Raw genomic sequence first — 21,177 nt, 5'->3', positions numbered from 1 at the left:
GTCAAACGCAGGAACAACTTGCAGCAGCATTAGGCGTTGATCAAACAACAGTCTCCAAACGCTTGAAAGCCGTGGGAATGATTCAAAAGATGTCACATTGGGTTCCACATGAATTGAAAGACAGAGACGTTGAAAGACGAAAAACCATTTGCGAATTGCTGCTTCAACGACAGAGCAGAAAGGGGTTTCTGCATCGAATTATTACGGGTGATGAGAAGTGGATCCATTACAAGAACCCTAAACGAAAAAAGGCCTGGGTGAAACCAGGTGAACCAGGTCCATCACAACCAAAACGAGATATTCACTGTGCAAAGGTTATGCTGTGCATATGGTGGGATATGAAAGGTGTGGTGTACTATGAGCTGCTGCAACCGGGTGAAACTATGAATGGAGAACGTTATCGACGACAATTAATACGTTTGAAGCAAGCTCTGGCCAGAACACGACCAGAATGGGAGAACAGACATGATAAACTTATTGTTCAACATGATAACGCTCGCCCACATGTCGCAAAACCGGTCAAAACCTATTTAGAAAATGTCGGATGGGAAGTTTTACCCCACCCGCCGTATTCACCAGACGTTGCTCCTTCGGACTACTACTTGTTCGATTGCATGAACAACGATTTGATTGAACAGCGGTTTACTTCTTCAGAAGATATCGAAACATGGGTCTCTGACTGGATCGCTTCCAAGGATGAGGACTTCTTTCGCCACGGAATCCGTACATTGCCTGACAGATGGGCGAAAGTGGTGGCTAGCGATGGACAATATTTTTCTTAAGGTATTTATGTATTTTGTGTTTGTACTACAGCTTCAATGTGTGCGTACCAACCGCACGAATTAATTCCTAGACCAAATATTTAAAATAAATATAACTTGTTGGAAATAGACTTCATGATGATGGTAGTTAAATTTACTAAGCTGACCTTCTATTTGAATACTACATTGATAAATCGTGTATAGGTCTCATTAGTTTAAGATAACAGGGACAGTACTAAAGTAAATAGGCAAGCAAATCCCTGCATGAATTGGTTGATTGTTGTCAAATACAAGAACTCAATTCTCGAACAGCAGCGAACACATGTTCCATTTAGTTAGTTATCACAGTTTTGATATCAAAACTAGTCTTGTCTTTGTCACAAACAAGTTCCTTATCATCAAAGGTGGAAACAAGTTATTTTTTAATTAACAGATATAGAAGGAAAACCAAGAAATAAAGATAAAAGAGTTAGTTCCACTGGAATTGCTAATTGATTGAGATTGAAACACGATATTGAATTGTATAAAAAGGATTACAGTCTTTCCTCTGGAGGTGTGTTTGCTTTATCTTTTACTAACGTAATAGATTATTATTTAAAGAACGAAAAAGACAGACACAAATATATTGTATTTGTAGTGTTTATGTCTTTCTGAGTGCGAGTGCACTTTTCCTCCCCTTCGTTGTTCATGATGAGGTTGAGGTAGCATACTTAAAATCATGGCTTTAAAATTTGTTCTTTCTGGAGAAGGGGGAGGCGACAAATTGCCGAAGGCCGGCGCTGCCCATATCTCCCCTCCCCTCCTCCCCCCTCTGACACACTAATGTTTTGTAGGACTATATTGTTTTCCAAACTAGATGATGAAATGAACTCTACTAAAAACAGTACAGAATATAACATGAAACGTATTTATGAATGATTGGGGCATGGATGGCCACCGTTGAAGTCAAAGTTACCCGTGAGTATGTTAACAGGTTGACTTCATTAATGAACGCGGCCGATACAATAGCTCTGTCCAGCCATTACAAAAGCACAATTCAAAATTTCACTTTCGTTTAGGAATTATCGTCTGGAGTGACGTATGCATTGACGTTACAATCTCAGACTACTAATATGATCCTAATAAAATCACATTTTTGCCTCGATCTTGAATTGACTTCTCCCTTTTCTTTTTCAAATTATAAGTCATTGGCTAATATTAGAATGCTGTTTTTCTCTCCTAGAATTTTAAAGGTACAACTTATTTCCAGACTAATATTACTACTATTTCTGACATTGTAGGATGCCTCAAAAGTCTCTTACCACTCTGAATAAAATACAAAGGAACTACCCACAAGCAGTTATGATACAAACACCTGAGCAATGATGTTTTACTGTTAGTCGACCTCCATGTTACTGGTCTGCATCTTAAAGGGGTTCAATACTAAAACAAAGTCCTGCCCGGTAGTCTCGTGGCTAAGCGTCTGCCTTTGATGTACGGGATTGCGAGCTAGATTCCCTGTGGAATTGTATTACGGAGATTTGAATTCCACTTTAAATTATAGGTTTACGTTTCATATAGCTTCCATACAGAGAAAAGGGAGGCTAAATGTCAGCAAACAAACAAACAAACAACAGACTCAAACAGGAATAGAACTTTAAAAGAACTTCAACGATGAAGATTTCATTGACCTAACTTTAATCAGCAAAAAGTTGTAAATTGATTAGTATTACAAAATTAAGTTTCTGCTGTCGTTTCAACGCTGCTATGAAAGCAAAAACTTCCTAAACCAGACAGATCGCCAAATTTCACGCCTGGTCAAGGCAAGTAGTTTCGAATCCCCACAGGAAGTTGTATAGTAATTGAATGGTGGTCCATTCCAATCAATTTCTCCAGAAATTCCGAAGGGAACTTCATGCAACTTACATTGGGAGCCAGATGCCAGGAAGGGTCCATTGTTAATGCAGTACATAAAGATGCACGTCTTCGATGAACTCAGACACTGGACTGAATCTGGCTTCGAAGTTTATTGTAACCCATTTAGCGGTATTCCAATTATGTAAGGCGTCGAGTTCACCGAAAACCCAATAAAACATTTTATCAGCAGGATCTGGGGTATGTAGTCCAAATAGAGGTAATTTTATGTACCATGACTTCTGCTTATCAATTTCGCGAATACCAATATAAATCATCATGACTGACAAATGAACAGAATAACCCATTTTATATCATACCAATTCCTCTATGAATGAACAGCCATTTCTATTTGGACATTCCAAACAACCAGAGGCCAGATTTCTCAATACTATTAACATTGTAATATACTGTTTACAAGTCATAAAATATCATGAACTAGAAATACTAGAATAATAATACAAGTCATTTATAAATACTAATGCTATAAAGGTAACCAAAAAAGTTCTATTGATTCTTCACCCACCACCTTCGAACATCGGTATGTCACCTAAGACGTACCTGGAAGATCAAAAATAGTCCCCATCAGCATCGAAGATCTTCTGCCAACGTTCTGGAAGACCATGGATTTCATCGCGGTAGAACTTGAGCCATGAAACGGAGAATGTGTCAAATGCATTTTGCACCTCTACTAGGGATTTAAACTGGCGTCCTCTAAGGTGATTGTCCAAGGAATGGAATAGGTGATAATCGGGACGGTGCAATGTACGGGGAGTGTGGCAGAGGCAATAGTGTTTCCAATCCAAGGCGTAGAATGGTGTTCCGGGTCATCTTAGGTTAGCCACGTGGGGGCTTAGCGTTGCCCTATAACAGGAGGACCCCTTTGTGATTCAGAAGTGCTGGCTCCAGAATTTTGCGTTTTTCTTGAAAACGGCTCAACTGCTGAGAGTACACAGTTGCATTGATGCTCTGACCAGCTGGTAGCAGTTCCCGATGCACGATGCCGCGAGCAGTCCACCAAACACACAGGAGGACCTTCTTCTGGTGCAGTGCTGGTTTTGGCTGTTTTTGAAACCGGTTCATGGAATGCTAACCAATGATCACGGCGCTGTGAGCTTCGTACAAGACCCACTTCTCAACACATGTTAACACTCTGTCCAGAAACGACTTCTTCCTCAGACGAGACAGCAAACAACACAGGTGTCTGCTCCCGTTGCCAAGAACACAGGTGTCTGTTCGCCTCAATTGCTATCTGAAGATCTTCATTTTGTACATGTGTTTCTCTTCCGGCACCTGGTGCGTCTTCGAGTGTTTCATCACCGTCCTTAAACTTGTTAAACCACCCGTGCACCACCCGTGACCAAAGGCCTGGCATGTCTTCCGCCCCGCTGCAGCGGCTTTTGATCCCAGTTTGAACTCGCACAACATACACATCCTTATAACGCTCTGTGGAGGTCCCATATTCAGTCTGTCCTTACACAAGTTCACGGTGTAACTGAACTTCTACAACCAGGTAGTATGTTGGATATATCCACATCAACAACTGACCTACACTTCATCTCCATTCGCATTCAACTTAGGGTGTGAGGGCCAATTAAAGACAGATCTCCATAAAAAGCGACAGAACTTTCTTGGTTACCTTTATAATACCTCTAATTTGTCAAGATTTTATGGTACATGCAATTCTAAGATGTTTGATTTTGAAAAGTTTTGAGTAGTATTACAATACTAATTGGTTTGAGAAATGGGTTCCAGATGTTGCCACTTCTCCAATCATTATGATGATTATGCACTATTCATGACAACTGTCAGGTTCCCAGGGCTCAAAGGATTCGTACATGGACTGATATACATTTAGTCACCCTGTTGCACCTGGTCTGGTCTACAAAGTTCCAGATTTAAACATAATTAAACATCTGTAAAACTATTCGGAGGAGCGGCTAAAATGAAGAAATACTCATGACCATAGTTTCCTGGAGTTATGAGATTTTTTGATGAGCAAGTGGCATATCTGAAGAACTCGTGAAGACACTCCCAAAAAGATTCAGTCCATTATCTTAGAGGCGATGTTTGAAAACTTCTGTGGGGGTTACAAATGTATGCGTGTATATAACATAGTAAACTAAATAAAACAATGCTAATAAACAGTGCAAATACCAATTCTTTCTTCACATTAAATTTTGGTATTTTGAGTGATGTTTGTACTGTGAGTACCTATAACCATACCAGTTTTATTACTAAATATTACTTAGAAAGAATAACACCAATATAATAAGTAGTGGAGGCGGTTAATGGATTTTTCTGTAACATGCGTTAATTATTACAGCGAAAATACTTGAGATGTTTCTAATTCTACTTGATTTTATCACTTGCTATTCTGAAAGTAGAGTTCAATAAAATACGTTTTCCCCACCTATTTTATATAATGACCTTCCCCCCTATTATCACATCCGCTTGACAGAGATCCCCGCAAAATAAGCTTCTGGTTTGTAATCAGCGGTGCAAATCTGTCTTCAGCGTTGGGGGGAACGGGTAAGATCGTTCCCATATATAATAATATTTAAGCGATGTTCAAAATATTATGGAGTTGAAAAACAATTCAGTGGAAGATCAGGGGAGCAGAGTTGTCTTCAACATTGGGAGGCAGGCAGATTTGAGGCTTATTCTGGGGGGACATCAATTTTATCTCACTTTCTTTTCTGGAAGTCGGACACAAATTATCACATTTCTCTCCAAAAACATATTTCAAATCGGATTATTGGGGGGTATTGTCCCCTCCAGTTCCAAGATTGGAGGGGACATATTCCCCTCCCGGGATTTTCGCCAGTGTTTGTAGTAATCACTTTTCTCTGGTTATCGCTTGTGAAACGTAAATAACTGACGCCAAACTAACACCAGGATTAGCTTCCACAGTGGTCTTCATTTTCAATTGTATTCCAATACGCAGTTTTTGTTGTACTTCTACTTTTCTTGACTTTCAATCTACTGTTTTGCAGCAGATTCATTTGTCTTTTATTTCTTTATTTAAAACATTGTTGAATTTTCTTTGTTGTATTTAACAATAAGTATGGGAATATATCAATCAAAATAAGAAATTCAAAATAATCTAATTTTTTCTTTTCTTTTTTTGTTTTTAGATCGTAATGACATGTAAGTTTCTCGCCTCCCTTCAAGATCAACATGTATTTCTGAGATGGAGTGGGTCAGTGGGTCAAGTTTTCTGAGTGGGTCAGTGGGTCGTGAGTCAACAGCATGTGACCCACTGCGACCCACCACCCACCATGACCCACTGTGACCCACCACCCACCATGACCCACTGCGACCCACCACCCACTATGACCCGCTGCGACTCACCGACTCAGTATGATCTACCGACCCTCTCTGCTCACTGCATTGTAGACAGTATCTTCTGAAGACAGGTAAATTTGTCTCTGTTTTACTTTCAAGACCTTCATTTCCCTTCCTTCTCCACTTGTTTCTGTCTACTTACCTGAGGTGAGTATATTTAACCAAGTGAAAAAAGAACTTCAGGACTTTTGGATATTGATATTTTTAATTGTAATAATAGCAATAGAACTTATACTACTACTTGGCTTTCGAGATCTGTGAGTTTTTAGAGGAGCTAACTACTGAAAAAAAATACATTTTTGAATTACTGTAATATATAAATTATTATATAAAAATTGAATGTAACTATGTGTGCCTGATCATCACGGTCAAATTGCAAAGTCAAATGAAATTACTTTTGGTATATAGTTAAGCCTTAATCGAAACTGAGATGTTATATTGCTTTTATTATAATGCATAGTATCCTAAGGAGATAAGAGGATCCGAATTTTTGCGGAAAAAAAAATGAGTATCTCGCAAACCGTTAAACTTACGGAGCTGAAATTCAGTGTATTAACTCTTTATTGAAAACTAGCAGCGTTCACCCCGCTTCGCTGCGGTCACCCCGGAACGCAATAAACTTTGTTACTTAGATAATTTTTACTTTTTCGCTTTCAAGTGATATGATAAAAACCATAGAAGATTGCATTAAATGTTAACATTATATCGCCTGTCATTTATGTTAACCCGCCCCGCTTCGCTGCGGTCACCCCGGAAGTTTTCGCTTTCAAGTGATATGATAAAAACCATAGTAGATTGCAGTAAATGTTAACATTATATCGCCTGTCATTTATGTTAACCCGCCGAGTGACACGGTCATGCGGGTTGCATATAAATACGTTTATTTTTACCTATGATAAACTAACAAAGGATTTGTACGTTAAGGACACTTGAATGGTCAATTATCTCAAGACACTGGTAATTAAAAATTAAAGTGATATGATAAAAACCATCTAGGGTCCAAATCCTAATAACCCCCCAAAAATAAAAGAAATTGGTTCAGCCGTATTAGCGTGATGAGGTAACAAAGGATTTGTGCGTTCTCTTTTATATATATAGATAAACAGAATGTGTCCTAGCATTTTTTTAAATTCCCCTTTATGTGTGTGTGGGGAAGGGGGCACTTTCTATATATGGAAAATTGGTAGTAAGTTGGTTTGTAAAAACGATCGACAACGATCGATGTTATTTAAGAAAAAGAAATCAGAAACAAAAAATACAGCGCTTGGCTTCATATATCCATTGCTTTTTACTATAATAATTGCTGAAGCTTATATTTATTATATGGAGCGCTTACAGCACAGGGCAATCAACCCAAAACCTTGTGACTAAAATAGACATAAAATTTGTACTATAAGCTTAAATACACGGAAATTTTAAGTTTGAATTGTACGCATAATTATATGGAAAATTTTACACTCTTTTCCCTTTACGTTGGTCTACTTACCTTGATTTGGAACTTTCAAATTTCATCCTTTTTTCCACTGAGAAGTATTGATAATTCAACAAGGAAATAATTATACTATGATAATTTAATTGAAATTCATCGTAATTTGGCACATGGCAAACAGCAGTGTGGTAATTGAAGGGGAAGAAGGAGGGAAATTCCCATTCACCTCTGAACACTCCAGGAACCTTGTTCCCTTTCGCTTTCTAGACCAGGGTTGAATTCAGGGAGTAGCCTGGGGGGAATCTCCCCCCGAAGAAAATTCATTCCCCCCGGAGAAACTCAAAAAATTTCAGTCACAAAATGTAGAAATTACTTCACCCAATTATTTGCTTTCTTTCCGTGCACGTGCACACGAAATCCGATCTCTCAATATACATGCAGACCCATTCTATTTAAATATTAAACATGTAACATCTAAGATAGAATACCAAATAGTCAATAAAACTTGTATTTCTTAACGCTATGACCGAGTTTGGCAGAACATGAAATTGTTAACTGTTGAAGAAAGGTTTGTATTTTAGTAGGTACTATACTCTCGCCCTATATTGTATATTAGTAGGTACACTAGCACAGGTTGAGATAGGAAAGGAAAGATAGGGAAGATCTTTCGATCATTCCATATGATCTCTGATGTCAACAGACTTCTGTATTGAAAATGTAGTTCTTGGATTATTTGAAATAGGGCGCCTAAATTCCATTTCTCACATGGACGTAACGGACGTAAATGTGTTTTACGATTGTTAAATTAAACACACCTTTCTTTAATTAAAAATAATTCAGTTAAAGGGTGAGATTCAGAGGGCGTCATTTAAAGGGATCAGGGAGGAACAGTTATCCCTCCTGGATTAGAGACTTATATAGAATTTATCAATATGATAGTAGTATATAAGTGAAAGATTGCTATTGAAGGTGATAAAGATCCTGCTCAGTGACGTGCCATGGGGGAGGGGAAAGCGGGGCGACGGCCCCGGGCGCCGAAGTAAGGGGTGCAAAATTCGGGAGGAAAAAGAAAAGAAAGAAAAAAACAGAGGAATGAAACACATGTGCATATATATAAAACGAAAGGGAAAAAAGTAATGAAAAGTGCTCAAAATCTATGAAAAGCTGTGTTTACTTTTTAAAATTTCTCACCTGTCGCGGCTGGTCTGTCGACCTCACTCTTATATACGGGGATTCCGTCGTATACTCTCGCGCCAAGCGCTGATTTTCCACGACACGGCACTGAAGATTTCGTAAACTAAACTATTGATGTGTATGCAGTGAAGAAACCAAGGCTAATATGCTTGATTTAGGATCAGAAGTGTGAGGAAGAATGATAACTTTTTGTTAAGATATTCCTATATATGTTTGTTTTAGGACAAAAAATATTTGAGTTAGTTTAAATCTTTTTAAAAACTTCTACATTAGTAACAAACAGTAACTACTGAATATAGGAAATAATAGCAAAAATAGCTACTGTAAATAGCAGCTAAAGTTTAGTGTAAAATATTTTTGCCAGTCTTTATTTAATGTTTTAGATGAAATCAAACTATTGTTTTTTTTAAATTATAATCTCACATTGAATAGTTATCAGCAATTAGTCTAAATATTAGATAAGATGTGTATGCGAATGGAATTGTTAAATATGCTGCTTTCTTGCAAAAATACAGAAAAAAACAAACCTCCCCCTGAGGAGTTGACATTCCCCCCCGGGTGCAAATGTCTGAATTCAACACTGTTCTAGACGGGGGAGGGAACTTGGTAATGGCATCAAACCTTCATGTGTAATTACAAAAATTAAATTTATAAACAAATAAGAAATCATCAGTTTATCAGGCTTTAATTGATAATTTATTCACAAGATTCCCTATCGAAGGCGTGGTAGATGAAGTTTCTGTTCTCCATGAGTCGACATTGGCAACTGACGTGGTCGACATGGAAAAGATGTTATATGGTGATGGAGAAGTGGTATTTCTTGCTGAGTATTTCAAAAGTGGCCGAGAAAAATCGTTATCAGACTTAAGTCTAACAAGCAGATTGTCGATGAGGAGTCGGGTAGAATTATTATCAATTTCCACGACAGAGTGCGAACGGGGATTTCCCCTTATGAATTTACAGATGACTGATATTAGAAATAGACTAAGTGCTGAAACATTGTCTAACTTGTTGTTCATCAATGTTAATGGCCTACCGCTGGACAAGCTCAAAGTACACGAGCTAGTTATTTCTTGGCTGAAGGATGGACATCATTCCGCTGCGGATGATTTACCACGAAAAAGTTCTGGAGGCCAACAGGAAATAAATCCGATTTCAAATTTGTTTTAAGGTGGAAAATTACGAGTTATGGAAAATGTATACTTGTATTAGTAATGGCTTATTTGTGTTATTCAACTTTGAACCTATTTTTTGGTAAGTCTCTTCTTTGCTTTAGCTAAATTACTTTGAATAAATATTCATAATAATTGCAATTATGCATATTTGTAACTTAATTTTAACGTGGTGTTTTAGTGATTACACAAATTACAATTATGAGCATACTTTATGGAAATGCTCTCACATAGGGTACCCGAGCACCTTTATAAACTATGAAAACTGATTTTTCGTTTTTTTCTGAGAAAAATACTGTGCACTGAGAAACCATAACATTTTCCATATTGTACAGGGGCATTTTCCTGAGAATAGAAGTTTCTTTTGGAATGCGTTCAGAAATTAACACTTGCAAAAATACTCTCTTAGTACAAGTATATTTTAGGCAAACACTAATTTCCCTCCACCTCGAACTGTTTCAATTTCCTCATTGACAAACACTTTAACATTTTATATCGTAAAGGTCAGATCCACCGTTATTGTAACAGAGTGGTGCTTGAGCGATTGACTAGAAATTCAAACTCCGATTAGTGACAATTTCACAGTCTTGTTTTATTACAAGTGTAAACTCTTTAGTCAGTACAGAAGAGGCCGTGTATCGTGTTCAGAGTTGTCAGAATAGGTCACAGTGGATGAGAGTGGTTCATGGTGGGTGGTGGGTCACGGTTGGTGGTGGGTCAGAGTGGGTCACTGTGGGTGGTGGGTCAGTGGGTCGTGGGTCATTGTGGGTGGTGGGTCAAGTTTTCATTGACCCACGCCAACTCTGATTTCTATCCCCAGGTTAGAAACCCCGCAATAGAATAAATATGAGTTGCATTCTCAATTCAACACCCTCGTGTTACATAAAACATCCCTATTTTATTAGCAAGACTAATCATAAAGCTTCCAATCAACAACACAAGATACAATAGATAAAGACCCTGCACACAGCAAAATAATAATAATAAAATAAAGAATATCTGAGATGTCAGTAAATAAATAAACAAATGATATCTGAATCTCTAATAATATTTAAAGCTTAAAAACCACAAATGCACTAAACTACGAATATTAACATTTCCCTGTATGGGTGCATTACTCGTTTAGCGGATTGACCATGATTGTATTTTTATCTATAGTGTAAACATTATTTCGTGTTACCGGTATATGTTTGTCATTACCAGTGCCTTTTTCTGGAGATACTCAATGGTACACAGTAACCGCACCTTTTCTGGAAGTTTTCTTTAATGGGGTTTTATGGACACTTTTCAAATACATAGTGTATATAGTCTACTTTCTGCAAATGCCTGCATTTTCAATCTCGAAAATGAAGTGAGGAATGGGGGTATATTGGCAGACATTTTTAAAGTTGCTGTAATAATATATTAGTAAGTACCAGCATCATTAAAAAAAAAAAAAGAAAGAAAGAAAGAAAGAAAGAAAAATGGTTATTACCAATATATATACGGAATGGACGGATTGTAATAAATATGACAGTATTATGGAATGAAGCGATCAGTGTCAAATATACAAGTACCAAGGGGGGAAAATAGAACTGGTTACTAGTTTACTATGCCTGGCTAATATTATTAGTGATGTTATGAAATGTGAACGTGAAATAAAATCAAGGATAGGAATGGCGAAAGAAGCCTTTAGGGGAAAGAGAAGTATATTTTATATACTTCATAAAATGCTTTATGTGAAGAACATGAACATTATGCAAATGTGATGAAAAATGACTGAAAGTTTTCAAAATGTAGGTGTGGAGAAAGATGGAACGAATTAGCTGGGTCTAGCGGACAGCAAATCGGAGGGTGTTGGCAATAGCGAGGGAGAAAAGAGCAATTTCGGATATTATTGAGAAGAGGAAGAGAAACTAGTTGGGACATTGGCCAAAATGGAACTGTATTATGAGGTGCGTGCTAAAGGGTATAGCAGCAAGGAGAGGGAGAGGTCAAGCGAGGCTACAATTGATGGACACCAAAACAGAAAAATCGTATGTAAAGACGAAGACGGAAGCTTCTCAGTGCAGCAAGTGACCTGCCAATAATGGCAGAATACCTATGATAATGATTATATACAAACTGATATATTTTTATAATATATCTCCTCTATAAGGATGGTGTAACAGTTTAAAAGTATTTAGTATGTTTAATGCTATCAATGTTTTTTTAAAAAATCCTTTGTATGTATATATATTAATGCAGAAAATAGTTTCATTACTTTTAAGGGGTTTTCAAAATGAATTACACACAGTTATTGTAAATAAAACAAACATATATTTTCTAATTATTATACATATTTACAAATTTACCAAAATATAGACAATTTATAATGTTCAAGAACAAACAGAACTATACTGGATTTACCCTAACTCTTGTTTCATATCCAGTGTTGCCACATTTCTGATATGCTTGTATATGTACGAATATATGAAGAAACAAGATTACAAGTAATTATATGGATTGAAACATACTGATAAACTATTCCCTATCCTATCGAGCATGTAATCTTCATTCGTTTACGAATTTAAAGGTCATCACAGCCATTTAAACTTAAAAGAATTGACAACAGAGCATACTCTACGAAAAAATATAGTTTCATGATTGGTTCCAACAATTCATAAGGTTTTTTTTCATTCATTGACTAAAGAAAACTGAGAGAACGCCCAACGTAATTTACGCCCATTGCCACCAGACTTCTTCTTTATACGCAATTAATTGTAGAAAGAATATTGTGGAAATTGAGAAAATCTCCCGTTAGTTTTCAAAATCTTAGTTTTCTTTCTCAAAGAAGATTTTTTTTTTTTTATCTGACTAATTACAAAATTATGTAACGTACGTTCTATAGGGGAATACAAAGACATACTATTAAAGAAATGTAAACTAAGTGGCCATTTTGTTTTAAGTACACTACGTTTCAAATGAAAAATATGCCATTATACATAACTTCTAACCTGTCAACGAAACAGGAATCTTTCCAAAGTTACTTGCGCAAATAACATGTGCATTTGATCAAATAACTGTGAAAAGGATACTCGTATGAATAATTGTCTCCAAAATTATTTAAAATTTACTCGTTTTGAGATACATTCCATTATCAAATATCGTTTATTCTTTATGTCATTTAAGCACTCATATAGCTATACAATATATTTGTCTATAAATTCTGGTGAAACTTTAAAAATACCGATTGAAGTAGTTGAATCTGTTTAATCAAATGAAGATGCGTTATTTGACATTAAATACTGTGAAAACTTAATTTGATTTCGAGGTGTAAAAAGTAGAACTAGACGAAATGATATAAATACTTAAAACTGATATATTTATATACCATTCCTATTCCGTAAAATAGTTGAAATTTTAAAACGCTTCTTATATCATCAATATTTTGGAAGAAAAAAAGTATTCAATCACACATTAAGATGAGTCAAAGATGAATTTCAAAAAGATATTAGTACATAAAGGATCAAGTTTCTGTGACAGTTTACAATATAACAAATCTAACAACTCAAGTAGGACGTAGAGAATCTACCATATAAGAATATATTATACTGTGAATGCAGACCAAACTCCCGAAACAGTTCTTAAATCTGACCAAATTGCTGTATTATCAATTTTAAGCCCTTTGAGTTTCATTTTGTGTTTTCTCCGAAGAATATAGAGTTGGAGCATACCTCTATGAAACCGATATCTTTTGCTTGACATTCAAAGTACTCAAAGTGTCTACAGAGGAAATCAATATATTTGGAAATAAATTGGTCAGTCATTTTGTTCGGGATGGTTCAAAAGTACTGCATGATTTTGATGTATCATGAAGTTCAAACGGAGAGTACCATCAATATAAAATAACTGTAAAGTGCGTGCGATAATTTACAACTTTTTAATTGGCAACATTATGATGTCAGCGTTTCATAAACAACCATCAATCAGTTGATTTCAAGATGGCGACAGTTCACGAGGAGATGTTCAGAAATGTGGCCTGTAATATTTTAGTGCTAAGGAAGGCCCAAAAATTTGTTGTGGAATATTGAAACAAAAGAACTTTCAAATAAGAACGACCGAAATCAGAGAATTAATCAATACATTTCAAGTGATGATATCAAACTTCATCGTCAAAATTTGAAGTTTAAGAAACGTCTTCCAGTCATTTCATGTTGATTGGCTCTTAGTTTTAAATTCATGAATCTTTAAATCTAGTCAAATTTTAGAAACAACAATTTGTATTAATATTATTCTAGTACAGGAATGTAAACACACATTTCAATTGGATATAAGTACTGCTTTTGGATTCAACAAAATATTGTTGCTGAATGAAATATAGAAAATACAATTTGTACTATCTAAAATGAAATTGTGCCTTTCGATTTCGAAACAAAAAAATGAATAATATAATACTGGCTTGGTATCAGGATGCCAATTCTCTGGATCACAACTTTAAAAGAACCTCACACTTAACAAATCAAGTGTTCATGGAGATGAACTCTATTTTGAGTGAACTGTTGTTTCTAACGTTGCTTATTCACAGGAAAGATCGAATATAACTTTATGACAAACTTCACATTGAACATCGCAGCACCATTTGAAGCTGCAGTTGCATCTTGTAGTGATAACTCGCTGCCGTCGCTTCACTCTATGCCCACACTGTCGACACAATACCTTGCAGCTTCTGCGTTCCTCTCGAGTGATTCCAGGTCCTTTAGCTCTAGAGCACACACGACCTTCAGTTCCTCTCCAACCTACCACGAAACAAGAAAACAGATCAAATGAAAATAGAGTTTTGATAGGTTTGAAATTTGCCGAGTTAGGCTTGTGTCGAGCAAATTCAAACGTTTTTAGTCAATTATTGCAATCAAATTCTGCTACTATTTGATAATGAAGAAGAGAGATTACAAACTAATACTTAAGCACAGCATGCTGGTAACAGGTAATAGTCAGGAAATTAAAAGTAGATCATTGGCGGAAGTACGTACTGTAGATCTATGCATGTGCGGAACTATGGGGGCATCGTCTCCCAACTTTTTGGTCAAAACTGAGTTATTCATATTAACTTCACACACTTCTAGGAAATATTCCACAGGTCCGAGACCGACCAAAAAATCTGCACCCCCCAGCAGACAATTCCTAACTCCGCCCATGGATCTGTGCAGATCCTATTAGCATCGAAAGTGATACCAAAGAAAATTAAAATTAACAAAATAAATCCCTTATACTATAGTACATAGTTATGAAAAATCGGGACGAACTCGCAGAATGAACACAAGCAGGTAGGATACCAAAACTAAATTTTCCTTAATATGTTTCTTGCAAACAGGAAAAGCAAGTGGGTTCATGTAGATTACATAGCAGAAATCCGGAATATATTTGGTAGAGAATATACTGCAGAAATATATGCTAAGATTGGAAATGTCTGAATCGCAATAAGATTAAATCGTTGATTTTTTAAGTTTAAAAAAAAAACTGAAAAGAAACTGATGTTTATAGACACATCGATTCCTTTGAGATCTACATTTCAATGAATTGATCACAAAAATCAAACTTGTTTTTTATTTAAAACCAATATTTTACAGACCAATATATCCTTCTATTCTGTATAAAAATATACACCGATTCACCCTACTCTTTTTAAGATCTCTTCCACTGAATCTCAAATACTTCCACTGTATTTAACATACTATATTATCTACGCCTTCAACAGTTTCACGTAGTGATGAGCAAATGCAAGACTAAGACCAAGATCGGGGTGGTCTTGGTTTTAGTCTTGCACATCCAGTCTTGGTCTCGGTCTTGGACTTTCTTGCAAGAGTCTTGCAAGTCTTGCTTTAAAAAAAATCTTATGCTTTTCATAAGTAAATTGTACCCTGGATATAAGGAACAATAAATTCTACAATGCGCCAATAGTAACGGAAATACAATGTTTATTACTAAATGTAATATAGATTACCTTCGTGTATGATGATAGTGTATAAAATAGACGATGACCTTTATTTTTTTTTTTTCCAATGGGTGCCCACACTTAACTACTTATAAGATAAATCACAACGTTTCGTAATCTTTTTTATATATTTTTTAAACAGATTCAATACTCCACTGGTTCCCAAACTGGAGAGGCTACCCCTGAGATGCATATTTTTTCACGCCCTACCCTAGGCCATTCTTTTAAGTTGGTCACAAGAAGCGCGTGACGTTAGATTTATATCGAAGTGGCACAACCCGATATGACGTGATGTCAAGTGGTATTATCATGGGGGTCAAGGTGGAACAAAACGAGCCCTGTGGGGCTTCCAACCCCCTTCGCTCGTTGACGCTCGCTCATCTGTATTTCGTAACGTAAATAAATCACTTTTATGCATTATATATTACTAGAAGAGCAAATGACTATTATTTTTATATTATTTTAATGATAAAAGTGTTATGCTACATGGCGAGAAACGGATAATTTCAACCAATCAGAACCGTGTATTTAGCTCCTATTGCTAAAGTCGAGCGTGATTAAAATATCATATGCCCCTAAGACGCATGAAAGAAAATCAATACGGCCCAGATTACTGAAATGCCATGAATTGCAAAATTATTTTTACACTCTAAAGGCGTCAGATTCTTTACTTTTCAACCTCGATTAGCTAATCTTTGTATTGAACAAACTTCCAATTAAATATTGAGATTTTGTTCTACTGATTGCAAATGTACTCTATAGGGCAGAAACATAGACATTACACAAAAGCGATGAAAAAATGGAGGCGTGGGCATGGAGGGAAAAGGAGAGAATTAACTGGGTTGAACGCAAAACGAATGAGAAGGTGTTAGAAATAGTAGCAGTAGCTAAATAGTAGCGGAGAAAAGAAAAATTTTAGATGTAGTTAAGAGGAGGAAGATGAACTAGTTGGGACATTGGCTGAGGAGGAACTGTACTATAAGGGACGTGCTAGATAGTATGGTGGAAGGAAAGGAGAGGGAGAACCGAAGGAGACTGTAGTTGAAGGAAGGTATTAAAACAGAAAATGTCTACGTGAAGATGAAGAGACTAGCTGAGAACACCGTACATAGAAGCTTCTCAGTTGCAGCAAGTGAACTGCCAATAATGGCAGAATAGCTATGATGATGGTATGCAGGGCCGGCGCGAGGGGGGGTCGAGCCGTGCCACCGCCCAGGGCGGCACGTCTAGTGGGCGGCAAAATTTGGAAAAGAAAAGAATAATATCAAAATATAATGGTTCATAATAGGTCCACATGGAAAAACAAAATTGTGTTCACCTGAGAATGTAATTAAACTTAATTCACTCAGATTCAGGAAAATATTCACTAAGGAAATTCAGAACATTGCCCCTCATTTTCAATGATCACACTACTAGCCGCAGGTATCTCGTTCAAGATTTCCCTTGCAGTGGTGTAGATAAGATTTTCAACTAGGGCGGGTAAGATTATCAAGTGTCTTTGATATTTTTTTTTTCTATTCAGCAATATTCTAACGCTCCACTCCAAGTATACAAAAGGTACAATCCCACTTGAGACAAGCGGTTCTAGCCTACAATACCTAGAGACATTTAGGTTCTAGCAGCGATTTTTAACCAATTTACAAATTCTTCATATCTTATCAACAATTAAACTCCTTCCCATCTTCACCCAAGCTAGACGAAATTTTTTATCTAAAATAAATATAAACATTTTCTGAATGTTAATAATTGCTACTTCAAAGACATATACAGTATAAAATGATATTTTTGTTTATTATTGTGTGACTGGGATTATGGCAAAATCTAAGTATAGAGGACTGAAACACTTATTAATCGTCATGTGTTATCCTTCGTTTCTACAATTGTCGGTTTATATAGTACCAAAATTATGTTTAATTTTTACTGTTTGCTGTTTTAAATATGTTAATTTTGATGTTTCTCTAAATGTATTAGTACTTTTGTATATACTATTTTTTTTTTCTAGAAACTTCATTAACCAGAAATGTTATATGTGTACACTAGTAAAAAAAAATTCAGAAAGTTTGCTGAAAAAAAATATCAACAATTATATTTTAGAGTACACGTTATATATATAATTGTTTTTATATTTAAGCAATATAAATTTGACAGCGTCATGGCCGAACACATTAAAAGAATCATGGGAGGACAAAATAAATACCACCATTACAAAGGAAAAGATGTTCAAAATGAAATTATTCCAATTCTTAGTGAATAAATTGAAAGTAAAATACTGTCTTTGTTGAGAGCTGCATTATATTATAGTATAATACTAAACTGTACACAAGATATTTCTGGTACAGAGCAAATGACAACAATCGTTTTGTACAAACTATATACATAGAGTAATGAAGAATGCCTTGTAAAAATTTGCTAACACTTTCTTGCTTTCGTACCAATAACAGACACCACTGGTCTAGGACTGACAGAAGTAATAATTAAACAGAAAAGGAAATGAACTTCCTATCGAAGACAAGAAGGGCCAAAGATATGACAATGGTTCCAATATGAAAAGCAAACATTCAGGCATTCAGAAGAGAATATTAGAAATAAATTCCCAAGCCTTTTATGTTCCTTTACTAAACTTTGTCGTTAACGATGCAACCAGAACACCTCAGTCCACCGTTTCATTTTTTGTATAATAAAAAATGTTTATGACTTCTTTTCTGTGTCAGTTCAACGTTGAACCATACTAAAGGAACATATTAGCAGCCTCACTTTAAAACTATTCAGCACCACACGGTGGGAAAGCCGAATTGATGCTCTAACTCCACTTAGATATCAAATAGGAGAGGTTTATGATGCCTTACTTCAAATAAGTAACGATAATAGAACAGATAGAATGGTCGCCAAAGATGCTCTGTGTATAGCAAACCAGCTGCGTGGCTTTACTTTCTTTGCTCACTCGTTATCTGGTATGACTTTTCACTCCACATAAACATAGTAAGCAAAAGTCTCCAAAGCATTGATTCTCACGTTTCGGATGCAATCGGGTTTCTTCAAAATATATCTAAATACTTTGAGAGGAGCAGAAATTATGCAAAGTTTCAACCTTACTTAGTTGATGCAATGGAGTTGGCATCAGCATTAGATATGGATGTTCCACGGATAGGTAATACAGTGCAAGCTCGAAGTCGAAAGAAGAAGAGACAGTTTCAGTACGAGGCAGAAGATGAAAATATTGAAGATCCACAAACAAGGTACAAGATCGATTTTTATTACAAACTTCTAGACGTGATTGTGTTAGCTTTAAGAGAAAGGTTTGGGCAACTTAAACATCACAGCGAGTATTTTGATATTATTTACGATATAAGTAATCTTAAAGATATACCACCTGAACTTTTGTCTGAAAATTGACTGCATTTAAATACGCAAAGAATCGAAAGATATTAACCACAGTAATTTGAAAGACGAAATGAAAGTATTACCGGCTATAATTTAGCCTAAAAGTTCACCAAAAGAGACTAAAATTAATTAAGGAATATGACTTTGCTTCCAATGTCAGTGTTGCACTTATGATTTTGTATACCTTACCAGTAACAGTGGCAAGTAGAGAAAGAAGTTTTTCGAAACTTGCTCTAAGCTTATTAAAAACTGTCTACGTTCTTCCATATTTGAAACACGCTTGGGTGGTCTAGTGATGATATCAATGGAACACGAATTGGCTGAAACATTGGACTACGCGAATGTGAAAAGGAATTTGCTCATATCAAAGCAAGAAACGTTTTTTCAATTAAAGTATGTAAAATTTGTGTATTTCTATTGTGTTTTAGTACGCTATAAGGCTTAGACTAATCACTTCTTTTGTCGTAATATCTGATTCACTATATTATCTTCATGCTCCACATTATTGGAAACGCCTTTTGATATAAACTAAGCATAAAAATTAAAATTCTTAGTCAGACTAAAGCATATATAGTTTGAAATTTTCTGTATGTCCTGCTGTATATCACGTACTACAGCGAAATCGATCATACTGAATATTGTGTCATGTATGGAGTCATTTAAATATTACGTAAGCATTCGAGAGAGGTAGTTCAATTTTTTGTTTACTTTTTTTCTTTTCATACATGTTTTTAAATATGGCATCTTACTTTTACTTAATACCTGAACGTCCTCTGTCAAAATAAGGTTTGCGGATTAAAGAGGCGGCATTTGAAAGTACCGCCCAGGGCGGCAAAACTGCTAGCGCCGGCCCTGATGGTATGTTAGCAATATTGGCCAAAAAAGAGAGAAAAAATTAAAATAATATTGATTATAATCAAACCAGGTTTAAAGAAATCTTCGAAGCACGCATGAAATAAACTTTTTGCTCTCGCCGCTTGATGTTTTTATTTTGTAAATGTCTTCTTACTGGACTATGTGGCGTTTCGTCAGCAGATTGCATGAGGCAAAGCAGCTGAAGGGTGAAAAACAAACCCCTCTTTTGCTGTATTTATCCCAGGACGATTAGGATTAGGATTTAGATTTCTGGGATTTCGGTATCTACGGCCATTTAGCCTGTCACGTATGAGGCATGATGTCCCTGGACCTATAAGTTATGTACCACCCCGGCATTTGTCTGGTGTGAATGAGAAAAACCCAGGAAAACCCCACTCAGGGTGGCTGGCCTGAAAAGGCTTTTTACACACTGAGTGCTCCCACCGGGAATCGAACCTAGTACCGAAGGCGAAATTATTCAAGTAGGACGAGTCGACAAACTTTACCAGCTCGAAGGTCAAAAGATTAAGTTTACTTCAGATAACACACGCTAGTAGAGTAGTGCCTGATTTCTCGATAAGTAATTCTCATCATTTAGAAACACAGGAATGCTACATAATTCAGCACCAATGATACATTTCTTGATGTCAACAATCTTTGATTAGAATGACACCTGTGTGACTTGAAAACGAGTAATAACTGCAGAAAATGCGAACAACCGATTCAGAAAATGAAATACTGTAGCCATCTGCTACAGGACCAGATCGACTCACACGGACCGCATAAACTACTGGGAACACATTCACTTCAGCGGCATTTTTACTGAAGCCAAGAAATTCAAATGAAAGAGTAACGATTTTTCCCCTTTTTACATTCCATAAAAAAATGCAAGTAGTACCGGTACTTGTGTAAGACTCTTGCGCAAGAGTCTTGGTCTTGGTCTTGGTCTTGCAGGTATGGTATCGACCTTGGTCTTGGTCTTGCACCCCTCGGTCTTGGTCTTGGTCTTGCATCGGGATTCCTAGTCATGGTCTTGGTCTTGCATGCAAGACTCTTGCAAAAACTGCAAGACCAAGACTCTTGCGCTCATCACTAGTTTCACGGGTCTCTCACTTCCACCCACTCAAACGATCCCGCTGTCTACCCATTCCACCCTCCCCAAATAAAAGTTAAAAACTCAATTTTAGTTTA

The 21,177-nt window shown here is 36.3% G+C and overlaps 1 protein-coding gene across 2 annotated transcripts in view; it reads right to left on the bottom strand.

Moving 5' to 3' along the window:
- Positions 1 to 12,091: 12,091 nt before the first annotated feature.
- The window catches only part of LOC145662221 (protein Wnt-8b-like), a 75,436-nt gene continuing 66,350 nt past the window's right edge, over positions 12,092 to 21,177 (bottom strand). Inside the window, exon 7 of one of the 2 annotated variants that reach the window (XM_081727556.1) lies at positions 12,092 to 14,554. In XM_081727556.1, the coding sequence (XP_081583682.1) occupies positions 14,334 to 14,554 (221 nt within the window). In that variant the 3' untranslated portion in view covers positions 12,092 to 14,333. The remainder of the gene's footprint in view (positions 14,555 to 21,177) is intronic. The other variant, XM_081727555.1, reaches the window with a different exon arrangement.

This window comes from Thermobia domestica, chromosome 10, assembly GCF_964235325.1.
Source record: "Thermobia domestica chromosome 10, izTheDome1.hap1.1, whole genome shotgun sequence".
In the NCBI taxonomy this organism is placed as follows: Eukaryota; Metazoa; Arthropoda; class Insecta; order Zygentoma; family Lepismatidae; genus Thermobia; species Thermobia domestica.
This window is presented reverse-complemented; position numbering and strand designations above follow the sequence as displayed.